Source organism: Tachysurus fulvidraco, chromosome 7 (genome assembly GCF_022655615.1).
Source record: "Tachysurus fulvidraco isolate hzauxx_2018 chromosome 7, HZAU_PFXX_2.0, whole genome shotgun sequence".
NCBI lineage: Eukaryota > Metazoa > Chordata > Actinopteri > Siluriformes > Bagridae > Tachysurus > Tachysurus fulvidraco.
In genome coordinates, this window is record NC_062524.1 from 19639246 (window position 1) to 19665856 (window position 26611).

The 26611-nt window shown below is 39.4% G+C and overlaps 1 protein-coding gene across 7 annotated transcripts in view; it reads right to left on the reverse strand.

Annotated features, from left to right (window-relative positions):
* LOC113660734 (collagen alpha-1(XIX) chain) overlaps positions 1 to 14203 on the reverse strand; it is a 118306-nt gene extending 104103 nt beyond the window's left edge. Inside the window, exons 1-9 of one of the 7 annotated variants that reach the window (XM_047816373.1) lie at positions 13973 to 14203; positions 12596 to 12703; positions 11576 to 11647; positions 11163 to 11262; positions 7825 to 7948; positions 7395 to 7670; positions 6491 to 6571; positions 2175 to 2312; positions 1877 to 1939 (exon numbers count right to left, since the gene is read on the reverse strand). In XM_047816373.1, the coding sequence (XP_047672329.1) occupies positions 1877 to 1939; positions 2175 to 2312; positions 6491 to 6571; positions 7395 to 7670; positions 7825 to 7948; positions 11163 to 11262; positions 11576 to 11647; positions 12596 to 12680 (939 nt within the window). In that variant the 5' untranslated portion in view covers positions 12681 to 12703; positions 13973 to 14203. Of the gene's footprint in view, positions 1 to 1871; positions 1944 to 2174; positions 2313 to 6490; positions 6585 to 7394; positions 7671 to 7824; positions 7949 to 11162; positions 11263 to 11575; positions 11648 to 12595; positions 12704 to 13972 lie in introns of those variants that run through there. The other 6 variants (XM_047816372.1, XM_047816371.1, XM_047816370.1 and 3 more) reach the window with 6 other exon arrangements.
* Between the last annotated feature and the right edge of the window lie 12408 nt (positions 14204 to 26611).

A 26611-nucleotide genomic window follows, 5' to 3' on the forward strand; every position in this document is an offset into this window, starting at 1 on the left:
TCTAGCGCACGCACGTTAGCAATCATCCACGGCTTCTGGTTGGAGCTTCTGGTGATGGTCTTGGAGACGGTCACGTCATCAATGCACTTGCCTATGTAGCTGGTCACTGATGCTGTGTACTCCTCCAATTTGAAGGAGTCACCGTTGGTTGCAGCCTCCCTGAAGACGTTCCAGTCAGTGCACTCAAAGCAGTCCTGAAGAGCAGAGGTAGCTCCTGCTGGTCAGGATTTTACCTGCTTCAGAACTGGTTTTGAGCGTCTGACGAGTGGTCTGTATGGTGGAATTAGCATAACAGAGATGTGGTCTGAGTAGCCGAGGTGTGGGCAGGGCTCCGCACGGTACACGCCGGGAATGTTTGTGTAAACAAAACCTCTTGTAAACAAAACCTCTTTTCAGCTCTTGTAGAAAAGTCCACATGCTGATGGAATTTAGGGAGCAACAAACGCGTGACAACAAACATGCAGCAGTTTCTAATCTATCGCCGTGTAGAGCGTTCGAATCGGATGTAGTCCAGTTTATTGTCCAGGGAGCAAACATTGGCTAGCAGAATGGACTGGAGAGCCGGCCGACTAGGGTTTGTTTTTAGCCTAGCACGGACACCCGCCCACTTACCGCACTTTCGGCGTCTCCTCTCCTGGTTTCCGGTATCAGGCAACACTGAGGACTGGAGACCTGGTCTCCTCAGCAAGCCGAGGTCAAAAGCCTATTCAGTACATCATCATGCAGGTTGGTTGTTGCACAATTTCTGTACTCTATTAGTTTGTGGTGGTTGTATACATGAACACCGCTGTCTCTTCTATCCATGTAGTAGCAATAGTCGGGCTAAAAACCTTAAATAAAATCTTAAAAAGGTAAATAGCACCATATTGAATCCGGAGTGGCCACTGAGTGCTACTGCCACGCCGCCATCTTGGGAAATGGATCGCAGCTGAATCGCAAGTCCCTGCAGCGGATAGTGAGGACAGCTGAGAAAATCATTGGAGTCTCTCTTCCCTTTAATCATGGACATTTACACAACACGCTGCATCCGCAAGGCCAACAGCATTGTGGATGACCCCACACACCCCTCACATACAATGTTCACCTTCCTGCCACCTGGAAAAAGGTACCGAAGAATTCGGGCCCTCACAACAAGACAGTTGTAACAGTTTCTTTCCACAAGCCATCAGAGTCCTCAATAACTGAGCTGAACTGTACCGAGCACAACACAAACACACACACACACACACACACACACACACACACACACACACACCCACACACACACACAATCAACTGTATGGACTTCAATGACCCACACCAAATACACACTCTTCCAGTTTACATCCATGTCTAAAGCACCATCATATCAAACGGTTTACATGCTGTTTTGCACACTGCTTTTGCTCTTTGCACATGCTGTCTTACAATACAGTCGATTGCTCATGTAACTGCTGATATAATACTAATGTGTTCATTCCAGTATTTTTGCACATTGTAATATTGATTGAACATATAGTATTTACACTGGTTGGTGCTGTTTTTTGTGTATTGCCTTTTGTGTAATGTCTTGTATTTTTTGTCCTGCAATGTATTTTTTTTTTTTTTTTTTTTTGCATTTTTTTTTGTCAGATGCACTTCACGTGGCTAAGACTACTTACTTAAGTCCTTAGCTCTGTCTGTTTTATTTAGCACCATGGTCCTGGAGAAACGTTGTCTCATTTCACTGTGTCCTACAACAACTAAATATGGTTGAAATAACAATAAAAGCTTCTTGACTCTTGACTAGATTTCTATAAAGTTCCTTTGTGACAGTGTCAAACCTGTGATATAAATAAAACTGAATTTAACTGATTTTTTTAATTAATAATCAGCGTATACCTTATCCTTACCTTACCTTATCTCCTTTATCTCCTTTTGCTCCAGGAGATCCAGCCACACCTTGATGACCAGACTCTCCCTTCAAAAAATAAAAAGGTTGTTTGTCAAACGACTAGACTTTTAGTAGTACATTCATTAGCCAAATTCATATGTCTTTGAGCAAACAGCCCCTCATTTCAAAAATGTTTTTACTCCTAGATCTGGTTGTTATCGAGGAAATAAAGGTTAACATAACATGTGAATCACAAAAGCACAAAAGGCATACATGTCTCACTGCAAACACCTCAGGATTAGCAGTTAACAGTTAAATGTACCTTCTCTGCCCAGCACTGGCATTGATCAGCAGGCTTTTGGGTTGGTGTGGACCGTTGCACTGTCAGCTGTTGGGTTTGGTGGTGGTAACCCGTGAGCAATGGGGAAGCTGTAGGAGCATGGGTTTCTCTAACACCACACTGGTTAAACAGAAGAAAAGTATAATCTGATCATTTTTACATCTCAAAGCATACCTTTTGAATTTGAAATCCAAGAACAATTATTTTGTCATGTTTTCATGACTTGGATTTGCTGTGGCTGGGATTTAGTTATCAATCATTTAGTAAGGTTATGAATAAATTGTTGCAGAAGTCAACCAAAGAAAAGATTTTCTTCTGGATCCCCAAAATTTCAGGAACACTGATATTGTTTGTACTCACATGTATATACGTAACACTTGTAAAATGCAAATTGCAGTCCAATCAAAACATATTTGCATTTAATGAAACTGGAATCACAAAATAGCTAATTAGTGAGAGAAAAGACAGAAAGGCAGACTTATTTTGTTTACCAAACACAAGGGGAGTTAAGGAAAGTATAATAATTTTACATTATTTTAAGAGTGGAGTGCTGGAAATGTTTAAGCTTTAAAGAAGATGATAAGCCAGCATTCATCCTCCAAAAAAGCTCATTTTAATCATGCTTTCCATCATAAGCTTGACCTAAATATTCAATGAGCTTAGGCAGTTGATTAAAGCTATGTGCAGTCATACTGGCCCATCATCTATATATAGAGTAGCATTTCTTTTGCTATAACCGAATCAATAGGTTTGTTTGTTTTAATTTTTGTACACAGAATTTTCTGCATTGTTTGCTCCAGACCCAACTAGCTTGAGAATGTGTTCTTAAAAGAGACCACAAAGCACTTCTCTAAATGACTTTGGATAGGGGTGTCAAAATAGGGGGCAAAATTCCACAAATGTAATAAAAAAAAAAAAATCAATTTAAACTCAACAATATACAGTTATCATATTTCTCAACATCTATGAAAATTATGATGGTAAACAAAACAAAATAACTGGTAAACAATTGGTAAACAAAATAACTCTGCCTTTCTGTCTTTTCTTTCACTAATTAGCTATTTTGTGATTCCAGTTTCATTAAATGCAAATAAGTTTTGATTGGACTGCAATTTGCATTTTACAAGTGTTATGTATATATAAAATGAGGCTCAGTAGTGTGTGTGTGGCCTCCACGTTCCTGTATGACCTCCCTACAAAACCTGGGCAATCTCCTGATGAGGTGGCGGATGGTCTCCTTAGGGATCTCCTCCCAGACCTTGAGTAAAGCATCCACCAACTCCTGGACAGTCTATGGTGGAACGTGGCGTTGGTGGATGGAGCGAGACATAATGTGCCTGATGTGCTCAATTGGATTCAGGTCTGGGGAACGGGTGGGCCAGTGCATAGCATCAATGCCTTCATCTTGCAGGAAATGCTGACACACTCCAGCCACATGATGTCTAGCATTGTCTAGCACTGGAACCCAGGGCCAACCGCACCGGCATATGCTCTCACAAGGGGTCTGAGGATCTCATCTCTGTACCTAAAGGCAGTCAGGCTACCTCTGGCGAGCACATGGAGGGCTGTGCAGCCCTCCAAAGAAATTCCACCCCACACCATTACTGACCCACTGCCAAACCAGTCATGCAGGAGGATGTTGCAGGCAGCAGAACGTTCTCCATGGCGTCTCCATACTCTGTCACTTCTGTCACATGTGCTCAGTGTGAACCTGCTTTCATCTGTGAAGAGCACAGGGTGCCAGTGGCGAATTTGCCAATCTTGGTGTTCTCTGGCAAATGCCAAACGTCCTGCCCGGTGTAGGGCTGTAAGCACAACCCCCACCTGTGGATGTTGGGCACCTTAAACCACCCTCATGGAGTCTATTTCTGACCGTTTGAGCAGACATATGCACATTTGTGGCCTGTTGGAGGTAAATTTGCTGTGCTCTGGCATTGCTCCTCCTGTTCCTTCTTGAAAAAAGGCAGAGGTAGCGGTCCTGCTGCTGGGTTGTTGCCCTCCTATAGCCTCCTCCACCTCTCTTGATATACACGCCTGTCTCCTGGTAGTGCCTCTATGCTTTGGACCCTACGCTGACAGACACAACCAACCTTCTTGCCACAGCTCACATTAATGTGCCATCCTGGATGAGCTGCACTACCTAAGCCACTTGTGTGAGTTGGAGACTCCATCTCATGCTAAAACTAGAGTGAAAGCACCGCCAGCATTCAAAAGTGACCAAAACTTCAGCCAGAAAGCATAGGAACTAAGAAGTGGTCTGTGGTCACCACCTGCAGAAACACTCCTTTCCCCATCCTTTTCATGAGCTCCATGAAAGCTAGTCAGGGAACAGTAGCAGCTTCTGGGGACAATCTCCCATTTAACTGGGAAAGCAGCAAGACAAAATCCCCCCAAACAGACCATACCAGGCAATCCTCCCTGGCTCTTCCTGCTAACTTAAGAGCCAGCAGAGGACTAAATATTTCCTGCATAACGTGTCATAACAGCCTAGCGAGTCCTAACATAACGTATCATAACGCCTAGCGAGTCCTAACATAACGTATCATAACGCCTAGCAAGGCATGGCATAACGTATCACAACAGCCTAGCGAGGCACAGCATAACGTAACATAACGCCCAGCAAGGCATGGCATAATGTATCACAACAGCCCAGCGAGGCACAGCCCAACGTATCACAACAGCCTAGCGAGGCATAGCACGACGCCTCACAACAGCCCAGCAAGGCATAACCCAGCGTAACGCAACACAACACAGTCCAGCAAGGCACAGCATAACGCAACCCAACACAGCCCAGCAAGGCAACGCATAACGTAACGCAAAACAGCCCAGCAGGGCACAGCACAATGCAACATAATACCTAGCAAGGCACCGCATAACGTATCACTAAAGCCCAGCGAGGCATAGCACAACGCATCACAACAGCCAACGAGGCATAAACACAGCGAAACGCAACACAACACGGCCCAGCAAGGCACAGCACAACATAACGTAACACAACATAGCCCGGCAAGGCATAGCACAACGTAACCCAACACAGCCCAACAAGGCACAGCACAACATAACCCAACACAGCTCAGCGAGGCACAGCACAATGTAACACAAACACAGCCCAGCGAGGCATAGCATAATGTAACATAACGCTTAGCAAGGCATGGCATAATGTACCATTACAGCCTAGGGAGGCATAGCATAACGCAACATAATGCCCAGCAAGGCACGGCACAACGTATCATAACAGCCAAGCGAGGCACGGCATAACATAACAAAAACACCTAGCAAGGTACGGCCTAACGCATCACAACAGCCTAGCAAGGCACAGCACAACGTAACGCCTAGCAGGCATGGCCTAACGTATCACAACAGCCTACAACATAGTGCAAAGTAACTTAACATGGCCTAGCAAGGCATAGCATAACGTAACGCAACACAACATAGCCTAGCAAGGCACAGCCCAACATAACAGAGCCTAGTTGGTAGGGCCACCAACCATTAATTTGAATGAATCAGACTGCCAGTATTATTTTTGATGTTCTTCACAGCTCTCAAAACATTTCTGTCATCAACTGCTTTTCATAGTCATCCTGTATGATTTCTGTTATGCTCAATGCTTATGCAATCTCTGTGATAAACTATACCATTTTCTCAAAACAGCCTGCTATTCTTCAACAGTTCCCCATTCTCCCTATAAAACAACACAGTCTTCACATGTAACACTTAGGGCTCTTATCTAGGAAACTAATCTAACAGTGCATCCAATGGGATATCCAATATTTAACACTACTGTAGCACTTGTAAAATGGATGAGTTCATATAAAAGACACCATGATATATATTTACAGCATTTAGCAGATGCCCTTATCCAGAGTGACTTACCTTTTTTTTTAATCTCATTTTTATACAGCTGAGCAATTGAGGGTTAAGGGCGTTGCTCAGGGGCACAGTAGTGACAGCTTGGTGGACGTAGGAATCTCACAACCTTCCGATTGGTAGCCCAATACACATTTATATGTAAATGTCATGAAATTAAATTTATAATTCTGATATTTCATATTCAGATTTCGGTCTTAAATCCCAATATATTTAGTCTATAAGATACAAAACGACAGGCTTTTGATTTTGATTTTCTTAGTAAATTAACTATTTTTTAACCATTTTAACCATTTAACCATTAACCATGTCATTTTAAAAATCATCACGAATTTAAATAGAATTCTGATATGCATTTCTGATGGAACTGCTCATATTTTTGAGTTAACATACATGCAACAACATATTATTGTATGAAAATGCTATCTTACACTTGCTCCGGGTATATCACAGCAGTTGGCCTCTTCTGACACACTTGGATCACAAAAGATTAGAATCTCCTGAAGCTCAATCTGTAAAAGTAAACTTTTTTCATGACAATTTCATGAAAATGTAATAACCAATATAATGACCAATATTTTCACTATTTAGCTCATAGAATTAGGCTGATTTTACAGATTTTACATTGCATATATGTAGTTTAGACATCTATAGACTTTTTTAAATCCTGAAGTATTTTAACCAGAACTAAGTATAGCTTTATTACTGAAGTGTATCTTTGAGAAAACTGGAGGAGAAAATTGTAATGAAAAGATTTAGTAACAAAGTGGATTTCCAGTTCCACTGAAAGGTACACCACCTATCTTTAGATTAATACACTATTGCTTTCTTTCACATTTTAAAATATTGTTCAAACATGGTTTAAAAAAATATTTTTTGTGAATTTTCCAGGATTCCTACACAGTGACAACCAATGAGTGGTCAAAGACCATCAGACATACACAATATGGCACAAGATTTTTGGAGACCTGACCATCACACCCATATCCCAGTCCAGACTTTGTCCCCATCTGCTAAAATAATGAAAACATATTTGCCAAAAAAGACTGTGGTGCAGTCTGCGATTGAAGTAATCTCTAAGTTTATCAGTGGTTTTGAAGACAGGGCTGTGTCCACTCAACTTATTCCCCTCCAGCCTTGGCAAACCATGTCTTCCAGGGCCTCAATCAATGCAATTCTAGTTTAAGGAAACTGTAATCCTAAACAGCTGTGTGCTTCCAACTTTGTGGGAGGAAATACGTTATGGCTGTGATGGACTTGTTTCCATAAAACTTTGGTGAAATATGTATTTGTTCAAAGATTTTTATTTGCATTGATTTCATGTTAGAAACTCACGTCCACGGGTCGTCCATCCTCCACCCTAGTAGTAATTAGCGTACGTCCATCCAAGTCTACTGCATCTCTAACTGCAGTCAGACGTGTCTCAATCAGCTTACAGTCAATGTAGACTGCAACGCTGCTGCGTCGTACTGACACCCCAAACTTATGCCACTGGCGGTCAAAGAGAACATGCAAATCCCGGTTTTTGAATATATACTGGAGTTTGGTTTTCAGAAAGCCTATGGCTGAAAACTCAACCACCTTTTTAGCCCCATCCACTATTAATGATACCTAGGAAGAAAAAAAACAACATTAAAAGATATAGGATGTGGATACTATATAACTTTCAAATAAACGTTTTTCATGTAACAATCATGACTATATTACAGTGAGAAAAGCAGGTTATGTCCAAGTGGGAATAGTGTGACTACTCAAGTTCTCATACTTGTGATTCTCCAGCCTGGTCTAAGAGATTCCAAAGAAACCATCGATCCTTCTTTGTAGTTTTCCTGAGTCTGAATGTAGTTACCAGGGAGTATTCATGAGACAGCCCATTCGGAAACACCAACCTACAACCAACAAACATAAACCTCTGTTAACTGTTCAAATATTATTGGAGCATTGATAGCATTGCAGGTTTATTCCACAACCCATGCGAAAACAACTCAAACCACCATTCTCACCCATAACCAGATATCTGCCCAAAGATTAACTATATGTATTAAGTCTTCTATAAGGCTGCCACTGATTATATCTATAGGTTCTTCTCATTGGTACTGTGGAGCCTGAAAAAAGACCACTCCTTAAGAATAATGCTAAAAATTAAATTGGTTCGGTGTGAAGGGTGCCAACACATGACCAACATATTTTTAGAGGCAGTAAGTCTAGAACGCAGGATATTTCTCATTTGCAAAGATAAATAAATATTTGTAAATAATAGACATGATCTCAAACCTGGAACTCAGGGTAGTCCTAGAATATGTTCATAAAAAAGCCCAATGGACCTTTAGGGCAGTGGTCTCACATTAAAAATATCACCTTCTGAGAGTGAGGTACAGCCTTTAAATAATTTTGTAACTAATTCATAGATAATCAGGAAGTTTTGGGTGAATTTCTCCTTCACTGTGTTCCACCACTCCCTCCATCCACACCAGATAAGCTTTCTCATCATTCTGTCTCTACTGACAAAGGTTTGTGAGGTGTTTCTAAAAAAAAAGTTTGGAATATTTTGATGCCACCTTGTGGTGTGTAGTAAGGAGGGGGCTGCACAAGTCTTCTGTGTTTCAGTGAGCTGCAACAAGGATAAAAGAAGCAGAGACAAGACTCACAGTAGAGAGAGATGAGCTGCACAGAACTGTGTGTGCATGTATATGTGTTTATGTTGGTGTGGTCCTTGGAGAATACATGAAGCTAATACATGAATGCAGAAAAGAGAAATTAAAGAAAGAAATAAAGAAGACCATTTGTATTGCCTCAAGCCTGCCTTCCAATTCCTCAATTCCGATCAAACCGGGGGAGTGCCACAGCACGAATTCACTCATAATCTTAGTATAATTCTCCCACTCAAGCCTGACCTGGCAATACTGTGCACAAGGCAAAAATATAAACACTGAATGGCTTGCCAGTCTAACATGGGGCACTGTGTACACAAGCACAAATTCACAAAATTTACATATAATCACTAATGGGAAGCAAACCATAATGACATTGACAGAACATGGAAAAGCCCTGAAGCAGCAAGACTGTACCACCACACTGCTCACCTGGCTATGTTTGTTGGTTTGTTTGTTTTTTACAGTTGACTAATAGTTCTACAAACTAATAACACAATATTATATTTGTATTTCAAAATGTTTTCAAAAGAAAAGAAAACAAAAAACAATTAATTAGCCAGCACTCGTTTGGCAAATGAAATCTTTGACGTGCTATAAAATTACATGTCCTGGTTGTTCAGACTAAAAAGAATATCCCCAGTAGCCAGACTAAAAAGTGGTATAATAACTCAGAAATACCTTGGTAATTAAGTGCTTTAATGCAAACTCAACCATGTCACCAGACCACACTCTCCAAAGCCTGCCAACTTTCAAATATAAAAACCCTCACATCCATAAATACATACATCTAACAACCATGATCATGGCATCTTCTCTAATAAAATCAAAACATTTGATGTACAACAAATTATTTGTAGGTCACTACTCAGAGTACTTAGTATTTATAGTACTTCTTATATGCTATATTCCTATATTTTTGTAGAATATACAGTACGTACACTGGTCGGGCTGCTTCTGTGTATTGTCTTGAAGTGTTTTGCATTGTTTGTTTGTACTATCTTTTGTTTTGCACTAGGGTGCGCAGGTGCACTTTATGTGGCATGGGCTAATTTACTTTATGTCGTTAGCTCTGTATTGTTCTATGTAGCATTATGGTCCTGGAGAAACATTGTCTCATTTCACTATGTACTGTGTCAGCTATATATGGTTAAAATGAAAATGAAAGTTCTTGACTTGACTTGAAACTTTGTACTGTAAACCAGCAAATACTGAACCTCAAGTCTTCTTTTTCCAAGTATAGTATCATTTCAAAGTCAGGTCCAGTAAATATGATCCAAGACCATGAAAGAGGAGCCCAGCAACATTTCCTGTGAGTAAAGTGAGAAATGTCTGGACCTGAAGCTACACTAATCCCCTGTATCTCCGGCTGTCAAGCCCCATCACCTGTCAATGCTTGTCCATAATTGCAGGCTGGAAAGAGAAGGGGCGGTTAAATACCCTTAGTATCTCCTTCCCTTCTGTCCTCTCTATGTTTAGGCTCATAGACCTCAGGTCCAACAGGAAGCTGCAAGCCAATAAAAATTTGATAAAGCAACGGATCACCAATCACCTCTTCTTGGGTCATAACAAAGCAAACCTGGTCAAGATGTGAACAGCTGTGATTAAAGTAGCCTAAACAACAATAGTTAATCCAGATACATCATATAGTTACTGAAGCCTTTTGTTGCTATAGGCATTGTTATGGCTTTGGGCATTTTATAGACAATTTTATTTCATGTTATTTCATGTAACAACATCTACAACTTACAAATGATTTATTTGTAGATGAAAGCAAAGTTAAAAGCATAATATACGACACCACAGGAATGCTATTGTATGTTTTATGATAGAATTATGAATTACACAGGAAACAACTATTCTGTCAATAATTGTAACATCAGCAAATGTACTACAAACTAGAATGGATTAATGTCCTCATAACACATTACATCTGCAATTTAGGTCCATTTTATTTATTCAACAACAGCTTACTTCAGAGTTTCATCTTATTAGCCACACAAACAGAATGATCTCTTCATACAGACAATACCTAGAATCCCTGGATTATCCAGACAGTGAACCAGGTGCTGCACTGGTTGGCTGTTCATCCGGGTATCAGTTGACCCGAAGGCAAACTTACACCCTGAGAAAATATTAGTATGCACGGCAGAAACTGAATATAATCCTGGCCCATTTTCAGCTCTTGAGTGGTATCGGGTACATGCTCAGTAATGGTAGCAACTGGTGCTGTTGGGTCTTTTTCCAGGCACACATAACCATTTACTAAGATCTCAAAATATTATTTGAGAATAATGCTTTCTAACACCACCTCCAGAAAGTCTCCATCACACAAAGCTTCTTATAAGAATCTATTTAGTGCATATTTCCTTTGTCATACAGCAAATCTGTCAGTAGAATTGATCTCAATTTTAGAACCAAACACCAAATCTCCAATTTTGCATAAACTTACTCTGTGGCTTTAACCAGGGGCTTGCTGCCTAGTCTGAAGAAAGGTCTGTCATCTGTACTTGTTCCCTTCCGAAGAACAAAGTTTTCTGCTAAATCAAATCCTAAAGAGAAGCAGAAACAAGTAGCTTAATGTCATAATATACACTGACTAAAGCATTTGGCAAAAATGCTTATTAAAAAGAGCACTGTAGAAATGATTGGCTAGAGTTTTTGGCTTATTAAATTTTGTTATTAATTGCTATGAAACAATGTAAAATATCCAAGATTCTCACACATATTTCATTGTGGCACATTACTTTTTAAAAATTATTTTCATATAACATAACTGTCAATTTATAGTACCACTTTTAAACATCCTATACTGAATATTTACATCAAGATATAGCTTCTAAATATATTGTTTCTAAATCATACCTGTAAACTCATGACCTTCATTCATGTGGGCATACCATCTTTTCTCCAGTTTTAATGGAGGGCACAAATGACCTAAAATAAATAAATAAATAGATAGATAGATAGATAGATAGATAGATAGATAGATAGATAGATAGATAGATAGATAGATAGATAGATAGATAGATAGATAGATAGATAGATAGATAGATAGATAAATAACCTATTATACATTTTGTTTTGCAAATGGATTAGTTTGATTCTTATTTAGTATTAAGATGTAATTATTAATCATTAGAAATTCTCAAATTCCAATCATTCATTCCAGGCATCCATTAAAGGCTTAAGTGTTTTCAGAAATACATGTACATTTGTATTTCAGAATAATATAAATTATATTAAAAGCAGACTTTAGTAATTAATGATGATGTGCTGCTATATCATCATGTGCTTTCTGACTATTTAAATTGCAGATAAATCTACTGATACAGTTAAGGAAAAACAGATCCATAGCAGTGTGCATGTGACACTTGTCATGGTGACCTCTATGTAGCACATTTATGGAAACATACAGTTCATGTCAGAAGGTCCAGACCATGTGCTTGTAGCTGCTTTGAAGGAAGCAAGATTTTTATTTTTCACATCAAATAATTACTTTACACCTCTGGTTAATTAAATAACTCATTTACACATTAGTGTTAATTAAAGGTGGTGTTTATTTTAATCTATCCTCATATCTAAGAGGTCAGCTTTACCTTCCATCATACTGTGTGTGAGCTAAAGTTGGCAACCTAAGCAACATGATGCCACTGAAGTAACAACTACATTTAACAGCTCTGGTGTTTGGAGATACATTTACTAGCCTTGGCATGAAGCCCACCCACAACTGCAAAGCACAAATGCAAACTAATCACAGATTCACTGTTGTGAAACATTTATTCTAAGGACTGAAAAAAATATGGCTTAAAAAAAAGCTGAAAAGAGAAAGGCATATACAAAGATATGTAAGTGAAATGTAAAAGATGGAGTTGATATACATACCTATTTTATCATTTACTGCCATGCCAAAAGTTAAAGGAATGCCATTTACTATCCAGAAGAAAATCCATTTTAGCCAGTGACTCATTTCTTCTTCACTATGAAAATGGGCTTATTAGATAAAATAAAATAAACGTCATGTTTATGGTACCTTACATATCATGATAAATATAAGATAATTAATTAATGTTTACATCAAACTAATAAAGCACAAAGTATTTGAAATTAAAGTTAATATTAAAGTGCATTCAAATGACACAGAAAAACAACACAATTTTTATTTATGGACAGTAATGTTAGATTTTGTGTTTTAACACAAACAGACTTTGAAGAGTAGGCTGTGTATGTATGTATGTATGTATGTATGTATGTATATATATATATATATATATATATATATATATATATATATATATATATATATATATATATATACACTTACATATTATGAAAACTACTTATACATACTAATAATTATTGATAATGTAGAATTCACAAATTTCCCACGATATCAAAATTCAAGAAATTTAAACGAATTAATAATGAAGTAAGCATGTGTCTGTGTCACCCTCCTTAAGTTTTTCCGTTTAACCGGATCTCATCATCTGTTTACCTGTATTTTTACAGCTAAGCTGTGTATCCGTCTCAAATGTGAGGTCACATATTCCATTAATAAATACATCTCGTGGCTGCGTCTCAAACAGCATACTACACTGCTAGTTGGGTTACCATACGGAGGTACTATTTTGACTTGCTCTTTAGTGCCTGAGTATGCGGTTTGGGACGTTGCCCACGGATCACGTGGGGATCAGAACGTCTCTTAACACTTGGATGATTAGTGCACAGGAAGGTGTCACATCACTTACCAACGGGACAGTGAGGAACGTCAAGACTACGGTTCGTCATGTTGACTTGGCAAAAATAAACTCATAAATGAATATCACGCCAACTCGTGAGCTCGTGTATATTATCATACGTGCTCGCAGTAGGATTCCATGCTATGGACATATAGGTCCGTTGTTGTTTTTTTGCCAAAGACAATTGCCTGCATTACATTACACACGGATGACTGTACAGTTGAAGTGACAGTATTATTATACAGTACACACGCACAAAACAAGCAATATGCTGCGCAAAATACAACTGCACACATTAGCTCTTGTGAGAATACATGTTCTCTTTTCCTGTCTAAAGGCGTGCAGAATGACTTTATCAAGGACTTTGGTTAAATTCGCAGGAGGCCGACATCATGTGAGACGCCAGAAGAATGAACACAAATCTACATTTATAAATGACAAATTCCGGAGCCAGATGTAGGCTAATACTCGAACAGACACTGCCTCGGTGAATTAAACAAACAAAACAAGGCAACGTACTTACGTCTACTAAGAAAGTTTTTTCCCCTGAAGCCTCTGGAAGCGCTATTTTAAACGCGGTCCTGAACACACACACTTGGAGGTAAAAAGTGAGAATGGAAGCTCATGGAGGAAAGCGTGTCCTTATTAGTCGCACTAACTGACCCTCCCACTCACTCACTATTCTACACCAGTACATACAGCTACATCACACACGGAGATGAAACATAATAGCCTTTACACATGCTAGGTTCTCTAACCAGCCTGGGATGAATAGCAAAATACTCTGGGTTTACTGGAGGGTGTTCAAATGCTTCACATATCCAAAAACGAATTCATTCAACATCCAGAGATGATGGTCTTTAAATCGTCTGAGAACACACACACACACACACACACACACACACACACACACACACACACACACACACACACACAATATTCTGATATAATTAGATTTTTACTTTACTGTTTTTATAAGGTTTTATAAGGTTTAATAAAATGTTTATATATCTGATATATTTATATATTAATAATTATATATTAAGATTTTATGTATATGTCCAACAAAGGAAGAGCTTCGTCAAAAGAAGATTTTTTTAATAACCTAGTGAGAGCCTAGAAATAAACCTAACTATAAATCTGCTGGGTGATCTAAAATGGGCTATATGCAGAGGAGATCCCCTTACTATTTGATAGATCTTGAATGTTTTGCAAGAATGTGTGGGATTAATATTGCGATGTCAAGATGTGCCATGAAGATAGACCTTATTCAGACTTATTATGCAGTTAGGTTATGGTATTTATTATTATTATTATTATTATTATTATTATTATTATTATTATTATTATTATATGTATTCATTTGTACAAAAAAAGCTAATTTTTCACTGCATTTTTATACACTCTAAATTTTTTTAATATTAGCAACTTAAAAAGATTAAGTCAACAAAGTGACACAGTATAAGTGCCATAACTTTTAATTTGAGTGCCATGATTTTCGGTAAAATTAATTAAATATATAATTTAACTGTACTCAAAAACATTGTCAGTTCTGATAAAAGCAATAGTTAAATTGCTTAATAATATTGTAAATTAGAAATAAATAATACATTTAATACCTCTAAAGCAATTAATAAAAAATGCTTTAATATTGGAATTGTCCAAACTCAGGACTAGCAATAACATTTCATTCAAAAACCATAGACAGCTTATGAAGTGCAAGAAATTCTGAACAAATATCATTCAGAAAAAAGGCTGAGAGCCACAGAAAAAAGAAACAGATCAACTGAATGTGAAAAGAAAATCGCTGTAAATGAGGTACATGGGAGTCCTAGCCCATGCCCAGTTAATGGTGAACAGGATTTACCCCAGTCAAAACAGTCAGAATATGTGGCTCTGGAAAAAGTGATCTGTATGCCGGAGAGAGTTCTGATGAAAAATAGTGGCAAAGCACAGACAATCAAGGAGAGCAGGAAGAGAAGCAACATGTCCTGAATTCCAGGCTTGAATGTTGCACCATGCATAGTTTGCAAGGACACTTCACATTCTGCTTTTGCTCATTGTAAAGACAAATGGCTCGGTTTCCAGTGTTTTTCACCTGGTCATTCCAGAAACAGATGTCCAAAGGACAGGAAGAACGCTTCCTCAATCAACCAGCAATCAAACTATACAATATAAGTGCTATTGTTATATTCATGTTTTTGATATATGCACAGTAATCTTTTTATTAAAGAAATTATTTAGGGAATACTAAAGATGGCTTTGTGTATTGTCTTGTGTGTAATGTCTTGTATTTTTAGTTTGCACTGTCTTTTGTCCTGCACTGTTTGCACCAGGTTGCACAGATGCACTTTATGTATCTAGGCCTAACTTACTAAGTCCTTAGCTCTGTCTTTGTTTTATGTACAGTAGCACCATGGTCCTGGTCCAGCTATATATGGTTGAAATGACAATAAAAGCTTCTCGACTTGACTCTTGATAATTAACTGTCTTCCCAGGTGACTGTGGTGGGCTGTGATAAAAGCAGCAGCCTGAATAAGGACAAAACACACATTTGCACACACTAATGCTTTGCATCACATAGTATAAATTCAAAACTTTCACCTCATAAACAGTTTGTTTTGGTGTAACGATGGTCACACTATGACATTTGGATACCACTAACAGAGACATTCTCTTCTTGTTTCCTTACAGTGCAAGCAATCTCTACTTGCCCTACTTAGACAAAAAAAAAAAAAGATAAAAAAACATTTCAAAGCTATTCAGAGTATAGCCCATATGTACGTATTGAAAGTGGCAAGCAGTGATTAAAAGAGGTTGCTTAGTAAATAGTGTAGATTAACAGAACTTTACCTAGTTGCTCATGCTGATTTACATTGCAAACTATTTATGATTAGCTTATGGTTTTAGTGTTTTTCATTACCTTGCACTTTTGTGCATTAAAAACAACACGATAATAATTTCACGTAAAGTCTAGGAAAATTGTATCAAGGTGCATCACTGCTGTTTGGTAAGACAACTACATTTAGCAGTACATTTAGGAGCACACGTGTTAGGTTTTGGATGAAATTGTCCATTCAAAAATTAAGCACACCATTTCCATTTATTTAGAGAATAAAGAATTTCTTACAACAAATATTTTTTTGTTTTTAGTTACAAAAATATACTCTTGAACTATCAGAGTTAAGTGGTAAACCTGGTAAGGGACACAGAGTTTTGGTCCTATTAGCAGAGGGGGTGTTCTTGATGGGGGATCATCTAATCTGACTCAACTGTATAATGATACTTTCTATATAATCTGACCTGCCTTTCATCTTCCAGGTTCATGTAACACTTCCTGGGATCTGGAGCATTACATTACATTTACATTCCTATATCAAAATTTTTTGTAGTTACACAGGCTAAAATATTTGCACTGACAATTAATTTGATTAGTGCATAAATTCTCATTTCTCAGCTCTCACAGGATAATAGGTTTTAAAATAATCGTGTTATCCAATTTCACCCTGGGGATTCATAAAAAATAATAATACTGATTAGGATTATAAACACTCAACTTTAATTATACTATATGAAAAACCATATATGAAGGATTTCAAAAAAACAAACAAACAAATGCACTGTCAAGTGCAGTAATCACTTGCATTTTGTTAACAAGCAGTTTATGTAAGGCATTGTGGGTCTGTGCTTATGGAACTAAAGACATAAAGGAAAGTCATGTTCTGGTGCATAAAATCTGCATTGTGAGTTATGAGGTATGAAGGCACCTAAATTCCCATCAGGCTCTGCACAATCTGAGTCCTGTTGCATTTTTCTATATATTCCAATCCTTCATTCAATTACTTACTTGAAGCAAAACTGTCCTTTCCTAAATGGATGTTTTTCCAAATGCTAGAGCTGGCTCAGCTACTACAATTGTGAGGTAGTGGGTAGTGTTGTCACAATATAGATCCAAAGAACCCTGCTTCAATCTTGAGCTGTCTGCTGCTTAATGTAATTAGATTTCATACCTCCTACATCCTCCCCCTTACATGCCAGGAAATGAATTGGTTATATGGCTATGCTAATAAATAGCTCATAGGTGTGAATGTGTTTGATGGGCTGACCTCTTAATCAGAGCACCCAGTTTTATTTTGCTAGGTTCTGAAGCCACCTTGAAACTGACCAGGGTAAAGTGGTTACTAAAGGTCAAGGAATGTATGAATGAAAGAATAAATTATAGTTTGTTCTACCCATCTACTGACCAACCACTGCAGAGTTCTCAGGTGAATTCAGCATCATGTAATGGAAACGTCTTGACTGATTGGACATTTCTAGCCCAGCTTGGCCTTGTTGGAAGGTGTTAGTACCTTTAAGTTGAAGCTCTGGCTTAGCCTACTGTATTTAAAGCTCGGGTTGTAAAAGTAACGCAAGGTGCTGACGTGCTTCTCTGAGATCTCATAGTCTGGGCACATTTTCTGAAGCTGTACAGGTTTAGCTGGCAAACAAACCTATTAAATTCTGTCATTTTTAAATACTTGTTCATCTGCTTGTTGGCTTTCGATAGCACTTCAGCTTTGAAGGCCTCTGGGTATTCCTTCCCCACTGTCATCCCAGACAATTGAGCAAATCTGAGGATCACCAAATGCCACAACTTGCTGGGTTGTTTTATATATATATAAAGATAATTCATACCGGAGCACTGCAGGGCTGTGTGTTAAGCCCATTTTTGTATACACTCTACACAAATGACAATATCAGCCCTTTGTCTGGCATAAAATATTTAAAATATTCTGACAACACAGCCATTCTTACCCTGCTTAAAGACAACAACTCTGTCATGGATTATCACACCACTGTTATGCACTTCACTCAGTAGTGTGAGGGTAACTACCTGAATCTGAATGAATGACAAAAGAGCTGATAGTCAGTCCCTCTTCACCTCAGCACCCTATTGTCATTCAAAATCGACCAGTTGAAATAGTGGACAGTTTCAAATATCTGGGAGTGACACTGGGTAACACACTCACCTTTACTCAGCACATTATGGACATTCAGAAAAGAAGTCATCAAAGACTGTTAGTCATTCGCAAACTCAAAGGACTTAATGTCGCTCCTCGATTACTATTGCTACTTGATCAAAGCATTATTCAGTCAATTTTACTGTTATGTTTACTTGTTTTTTCGGCATGCTTTCTGTTAAAAATATGGTCAAACTCACAAAGGTGTCCAATATTGCTGCAAAAGTTATATGTCTTCCAACACCTAACCTTATAGAACTCAATAACACAGCGGACACTTTGCCATTTCAATAGAATAGGATTCCACACATCCACTAAATGAGTATCTAGCCCCACTGCCCTCAGGGTGCAGGTACAGGGCTCTGAGGTGCAGGAGGGCCCACATTGGAAGAAGCCCGATTCCCTCAGTCATTAAGTACCTTAACAACAGACATCGAGTGTTATTTTGAATGTTTTTTGTCATGTGTGTATTATGACTGTTTATGTTTATGTTGTGTGTGTCAAACAAGTGCAGTGTTGTGGAAAAGAATTTCCCCTTTGGGGGACAATAAAGTATAAAGTATGTAAAGTATAATAATTATGAAAATAAATAACTGAATATATACAATTGAAGTTTAAAAATTGATTTAAAAAAGATTAACTTAAAATTTTAAATACTATATATCTATACCTATCCCTACTGAGCAAGCCGGAGGTGTCGGCGGCAAGGAAAAACTCCCTGAGATGATATGAGGAAGAAACTTTGAGAGGAACCAGGCTCAGAAGGGAACCCATTTGGGTGACACTCTACAGTAGATAGTGTAAATGTAAATAATGTCCTCTCTACAACAGTTAATAATAGTTAATAGAGCTCCTTAGGAACTAATGGGTCATCGTAAACACTGAGTTCAGCACAGCCCTGATAAAGACCTGATTGCTGATTGACCTGATTGCTGATAAAGACCAGACCATATAGCTGCCTGACACAACATTTGTTCAAAAGAAGCCATGACAGTCTCCGGCGGTTTCATCCACAACAATCCCATGAGACACTGTCTGACCATGCAGATCAATCCCTGGCAAGGTGATTGGGCGACAAAACTCTAGCCAGAGGTAGAACATCAGGATTGAGGAAGTCACTCGTAAGAAGAGACGATCGGGCCAAGAACTCAGAACACTGGGAGCTTCGGAGTGGCAGAAGCTTGACAGAATGAGAGAAAAATTGTTAGGCATGACTGTGATCAGGTTATGGACAATGTAAATTATGTGCAGAGTGCAGACAGGGACTCCAGCAAGACTAGGTATGACAGCATAACTAAAAGGCTAGAGCCAGAAGGCATGACAGACATGAGGGCTTCCTGGGATGTAAAGCGTCCCACTCCACAGTCTGCAAACCTGAGCGACTTGCGAGGGTGGTAAGCGGACAGCATCCAGACATCCCAGTTCACTAAACACTCTATGCCCATGAACCCTCCAGATCTACTCCTTTGCCTAATAAAAGCTATTCATAAAAAGCTAGACTAAACAAATGTGTTTTTAGCCTGGACTTAAATACTGAGTGTCTGAGTCCCGAACACTAATTGGAAGTCTGTTCCATAACTGTGGAGCTCTGTGAGAAAAAGCTCTGCCCTCTGCTGTAGACTTTTGTACTTGAGGTACTACCAAATAGCCTGCACCTTTTGATCGAAGTAGGCGTGATGCAGGGGCGGTTTTAGACCTTTTTTAGGGTGGCTTCAGCCCCCCTGTCTGTGCTATCAATGCTATTGGTCAGTCACCACGTGGGTCTCTTATTTTTACAAGTTATTAACCAATCTAAAGTCTTGAAAATAGCTTGAGCCACAAGTTTAAGTTTGCGAGCAGATTAGACTAATTTCCACTTATTAGACAGCCTAATCAGCTTATCGTGTTTTGACCTCGTCGGGGCTGTCATTAAGATGGATTGGCATGCCTCAAGGGGGGTACTGTCAGGACTCAGCCCGGGCTTTGGCCATGTGCATTTGTTTGTTTTGTGTCATGTGTCTGCCCCGCCCTTGTCTCTTCCTCCCTGCCTCCCTGCCTCTGTGGGGCAAGTTGTGGCCTAATGGTTAGAGAGTCTGACTCGTAATCCTAAGGTTGTGGGTTCGAGTCTTGGACCGGCCACGACTGAGGTGCACTTTGGATGGGTCAAATGCAGAAAACGAATTCTGAGTATGGTTCACCATACTTAGCTGTATGTCACGTCACATCACTTTCACGTAACCTGTTCCTCATGTGTCTGATTGTTATTAGTATTTAGCTGAGCTGCGTTGCCTTCAGAAGCATGGAATCCTCTGTTGTCTCAGTCGTGTCTGCTGTTGTCTTTGTCGTGTTTTGTGTTTTTTAGTTAATAAACCCTGTTTATTTTAGCTATCCTGCATTTGGGTGTATTTTATTCCCACGCCCCTGACACTCTCAGGTACTGTGGCATGAGACCATTATTAAAGTTCGATAAGTATTAAAGTTCTCTTGAAGTTAAATCCTGCATTAATGTGACTGCACTTCCTATTGGCTGTGCCGGTGGCGGTACTACGTCCTGAGTCACATGATCTACAGTAGAGCAAGAGAGAGCTGCTGTGGGTGATTTGCATATGTCGTAGCTCCACAATAAAAGTTAAAAAACATTAATCTCATGGTGAATGTTAGACACAGTATGAAAAGGATTGCATACAGTAAACATTGACTGTCAGAATGGGTGTTCTGTTCGTTTATACTTGTAATTCAATAGTTTTTTTGTGATAATGAACTATATGATCTTTCCATGTGTGCCACTTTTCCATGTGCTTTCTAACAAGATGAAATGTGTTTTGTTTAGGTGGAGCTCAACTACAACTACGTGATTCACTACTGTCTCTCTACTACTGCTCTGTGTGCAGGTAATCTTTGGTACTGTGGAAAAGCAATTTGTATGTCATTTTACACCTGGTCACTTCATGTGTTTTCTCTGATCCGATAGCTCTCTGACTTGTTAAAACTATTCCATTTACATTAGGCCACATAATGCGTCTTGGCAAATCTGATATCAATCCGATCTTTCTACTCCTGCCCAAAATGCAAATATATTTTAACTTATTTCCAGTGTAATTGAAATGGAACATGCTTTGGTGTATCAAAAAGGAGATGAAAAACTTATGATGGTTATGCTACAAAAAACAGCATTTACTGTTTGCTACATTTTCGCTGGCGGCAGCAGTGCATTTTAAGCAGTGCATTTTAAGCGGTTAAGCTTTTGTTGGACGCTTTCATTACTCCAAAGAGCAATAAATGTTTGTTTCTGGTGCTAAATTATTTGTTTCTGGCACGATGCTCGACTCCTGAGTCACTTGTGAGTGACGTACTTCCGATTGGGAAGAGTATAACGCTTACGTATGTAGCTTGAACAACCACATTCATTTACACCTGTCCAGTTTCATCTGAAATGCGTCCCAGACCACCTCCTGAAGTGGTTTGAACAGTTGGATTTATATCTGTCACGGAAGCGGGGGTAAAAACGAACCCAAATGCAGGAAGCCTAACAAAAACATGGACACAGACTGGCGACAGGACAAAACAGAAGACAACAGAGGATTCCGCGTTGCTCAAGGCAACTAAATAAACAAGACAATCAGAAACATGAGGAACAGGTGTGCAGAAGCGGGCAGGAAGAGACATGGGCTGGGCAGACACGTGAACACAAAACGTACACAAAAGCACATGGCCAAAATCCGGGCTGAGTTCTGACGATATCCGTCTCGAAAACGTTCCGGAGGGAATTTAGACCTGGTCTTTTTACGATCAGATAGCTATCCGATCACATAAAATGCATGAAGTGACCAGGTGTAAAAAGCCCCATTGTCAACCCACAATGAATTACCATGACTAATGAATGAGCAGCGGAATCCATATGTGGACAAGTCAAAAGCATTATAAATCCAAGTAACAAAGGCAATGGTCAGAAAACAGCAAAGAGAGCACAGGGCAAAACAAATGGCTTGATACGCAACATTACTGACAAAATACACACAAAAAAACTAAATATTTTACAATTGCACACATGGCTTCCCTCTTGACTGTCTTTCTCTTGCAAGAGTGGGCTGATAATGTATATTAAACTGCAGTGTTAGGCTATCAATATTATTTTTAGTTTATTACTTTAGCTGGTCTTTGTTAGAATTTACCACAAGCATATGTGAGAGCAAAAAATCTAATCAGTATACAGTTTGCCCCACTGAGATTGAAAATGTTTACAAATACATTTCTGGGACAACATTTGAATTATGCATAAAAAATAAATATATACATAAATACTATGTACTACATAGTGAGAATATTTCACACATTTTTTTAGAAAACAATTGTGTTTATTTGATCATTAAAAATAATACTATAAGAGCAACTACCTAATAAGCAATTAAATTTTTAAATGTTGTAGCTCTAAATAAGAGCAATCAGCACAATCCCCTACATGAATTACATAAACCTCTGAATATTTTTTAACACCAGTACATCCAGAGTCAACTGAACCAATTGAACCAGAGTCAACTGTCCATATCCAGCATTTATTTCACCCTGTGTGTTTGAGATACATATAATAGGGCTGCAATGATGACATGACATGACATGATTCATTATGCACAAGGGCCTTAAAATTATATAGCCAGCTGTATAAAGTAAGCACAGACCCTGCACATGTTCTGCTTTAAGACTGCAGTTCCCGGTTGATTGAATCTGGGTTCAAGAAATTATAATAGCGACTGGGACACACCCCCTTGTAAGTCATGTCAACAGGGTTGTAGATTCCATTTACAATATATAGAAAATACTCCCTGTGGCAATATTAGAAAGAAACTTTGAGCGTGTCATCACCTTAGTGACAGCTGAGTGTGATAAATAATTTTCTGTAAATTATATTGTCAAAAGATTTTCTAAACAGGAAATTCATTCTAGTTTTTACAGTCTATTTTGGGTTATCAACTGTTCACAGAAGGAGACTGTTTGTGCAATTAAAGTCCTATGGTAGCAAAACTGCTTTTATCAATTGTAATCCAATGCCATCTTTAAGGTTTCCAAGTGGTACCATTTACAGTAATCTCATGTATCTTAAGGCTGCCCACTTGAGGCCATCCTTAACAGTATCAAATGGCTTTCAGCTGGTCATAACTCAAACCCGATCTAAGGCATAAGATACGAGTTATCTTTTCATAACTTTCAACAACTTTAGGGACATGCTGCTCTTGCATTATTTAATAACATCATCTTAGCAATATCTCTGAGATAAAATTAGACTATTTTAGTAATAGTGTTACTAGAACACACGTGATACACAAAACAAAAATGAAAGCACATGGCACAAGACAAACAAAGCCTGCCAGAACGTCCCCCTGGTGTTCAGACAGGGATTAGTCCAAGCCGTCTATGATAAATCACAAATGAACACCACATTGAGATGCCTCAGCGGTGGCTATATGCAGAAGCCATATTGTTTGCTAAAACCGTTTTTTTGGGAGGAACTCATGGCTATGCTTGATACGAGGTAATCAAGTACTCCCAAAGTGACTGGTCCAGTCTGGTTTTCTTGATTCCTAAGGCAGACAGATGCCTGGGAAATTTAATTTCAGTTAATGCTGATTTTGATGATGAAATAAATAAAATTATTTGGTCTCTCAAAGGGGAGTAAAACATTCATATTACTCATCTGATATAGCTAAAATGTCATCAGCATGCTTAGTTATCTAAATGTCTAACTTTAATATTTTTATATTTGATATTTTCAATTTCCAGACAGATATTTTCACTTTTGTCACAAATGTACCCCGGCCACCTTCCAGCGACCGATGGACATCGGCAATTAGCGGCTGCATACCTGGATGATGTCAACATTCATTCCACCCAGGGCCAGACAATCTCTCCTATCTGGTGGAGGTCCTGGGGGCCGTCTGAGAGTCCTAAAGTAAGGGACTACCCTTGCCCAACGACCAACAAGCAGGTATGTGCTTTAATGGGCTTAGCGGGTTATTAGCGCCGTTTTATGCCTTCGTAACTTCTCCTCTATAGCTTCCCTGCTCTCAGCGACTATTAGGTGGGGGCTTCGAACAAAGGGGGCGGGGGTTGTGGCTGTGACCAAAGTGCCGACTCTTCCACACTCAAAAAGCAGAAAAGACCGCTCTTTTTTAACTGTGGTGAAACAGCTTCTTGCAAACAGTACTGGTTTAGCATTATTCGAGCCCACACTAGACACGATTGTCTCCACGGACCCTTCAGTCAATGATCTGGGAGCTATGCTTTCTCAGGTTGGCCCAGATCAATCTGTGGCCTTTGCATCATGTACACTGTCTACAACTGAACGGAAATATGCCACGGTTGAGAAGGAATTACTAGCAGGTGTGTGGGCCATCGAAAAGTGGTGTCCATACCTGCGGGGCCGTCGTTTTACTTAACAAACGGATCACCAGGCACTGTCAACTCTGCTTACCACAAAGGGTGTTGGTCATGCTGGTCTTCATGTTTCACAGTGGTCTGCATGTGGAATACCGTCCAGGTTCTCAAAATGATCCTGGTGACTACCTATTATGACTGCCCTTGCCAAGACCTACTACTGATAATACTGATGTATTGATTTTAAGTGATGTTGATAAGGAGTTTTTTGCATTTCTGTCTGCCAGATGTAATTCATTGCCTGCTGATAATGTTACTGCTGCATGTGTTTCTTGCCCTACACAAAGCAAACTTTGTACAATGATCTCCAAGGGCTGGCCCCCTTCATCCAAGAGACTGGACATGGAGTTGCAACCATGTTTTAAACTACGGCTGGAATTGTGTGTAAAGGAAAACTTTGGTTTCTGTGGAACACAACTTATTGTGCCTGTTGCCCTCCGATCTACGCTTGTCTCATCGCACATGAGGGACATCAAGCGGAGGTGAGCTAAACAATGCCTCCGTGACCTATACTGGTGGCCAGGAATGGATGCTCAGGTACATGATTCTGTCCGTTCTTTCCATGTATGCCAGCTTAATGATAAAACTGCCAAGCCTCACCCTGCTCTTCTCCAATCAGTACCAGATGGTCCATGGAAAAAAAAGTAGCCTTGGATATAGTTGGACCATTTGGCACTGCTGCGTCTGACTGTATTTTTGTTATAACCTTAATTAAATACTATAGCTTATATCCTGAGGTCTGCTTTACTCATACTACCTCCACAGAGTCAGCGGTTTTGTTTCTGTCCTCAGTCTTTAGCCATCATGGTAATCCACTGAGCCTAGTAACTGATAGTGATGTTCAGTTTACATCTGCTGCTTTCACTGCTTTTCTGGAAGGAAGGACTTTCCTTCACTACCAGCAGCAAATGGTGCCATAGAACTGTTCAACCATGTGCTCAAACAAACAAATAGCTATTCAGCAACATCAGCCATGGAAGTCTGCTGTAACTGGCTTCTTACAGGTGTACCATGCCACACCACATGCTGTGACCCTCAGGTATATCCGGTGTTTTCACCCACTGACATGTCTATTCATCACAGAGTTGCACGGATGCAACACAAGATGAAGAGTTAAACGGATGCGAGACGGGGTGCCTGCACTTCTAGGTTTTAGGTTGGGGATAGAGTGCATGTACAGAATCCCTAAAATGTTTCCAAGGGTCACAGAAAGTTCACTGATCCTTTCACAGCAGCCAAAAGATGGGGAATGGGTGCATACATCCTCAGTGATTGAAAAACGTGGAATGCTACCCATCTTACTGCTTTTCCTTGCATATCAGAGTCTACTGTGGAGAACACTGCTCATGATGCACACACTCTAACATCTGTGGTCATGAAATCATTTGAAAGACTGGTTTTGGCTTATCTGAAGGACATCACTGGACCTTGACTGGACCCCCTGCAGTTTGCATACAGAGCAAACAGGTCTGTGAATGATGCAGCCAATATGGGACTGCATTATGTTCTGCAGCATCTGGACAAACCAGGGACTTATGTGAGGATCCTGTTTGTGGACTTCAGCTGTGCTTTCAACACCATCATCCCATCACTCCTACAGCCCAAATTAACCCAGCTCCGTACCCTCCTCTGTCTGCCAGTGGATCACCAGCTTTCTGACAGACAGGCAGCAGCTAGTGCGACTGGGGAAACTCAAATCTAGCACCCGCACCATCAGCACTGGCGCCCCCCAGGGCTGTGTTCTCTCCCCACTA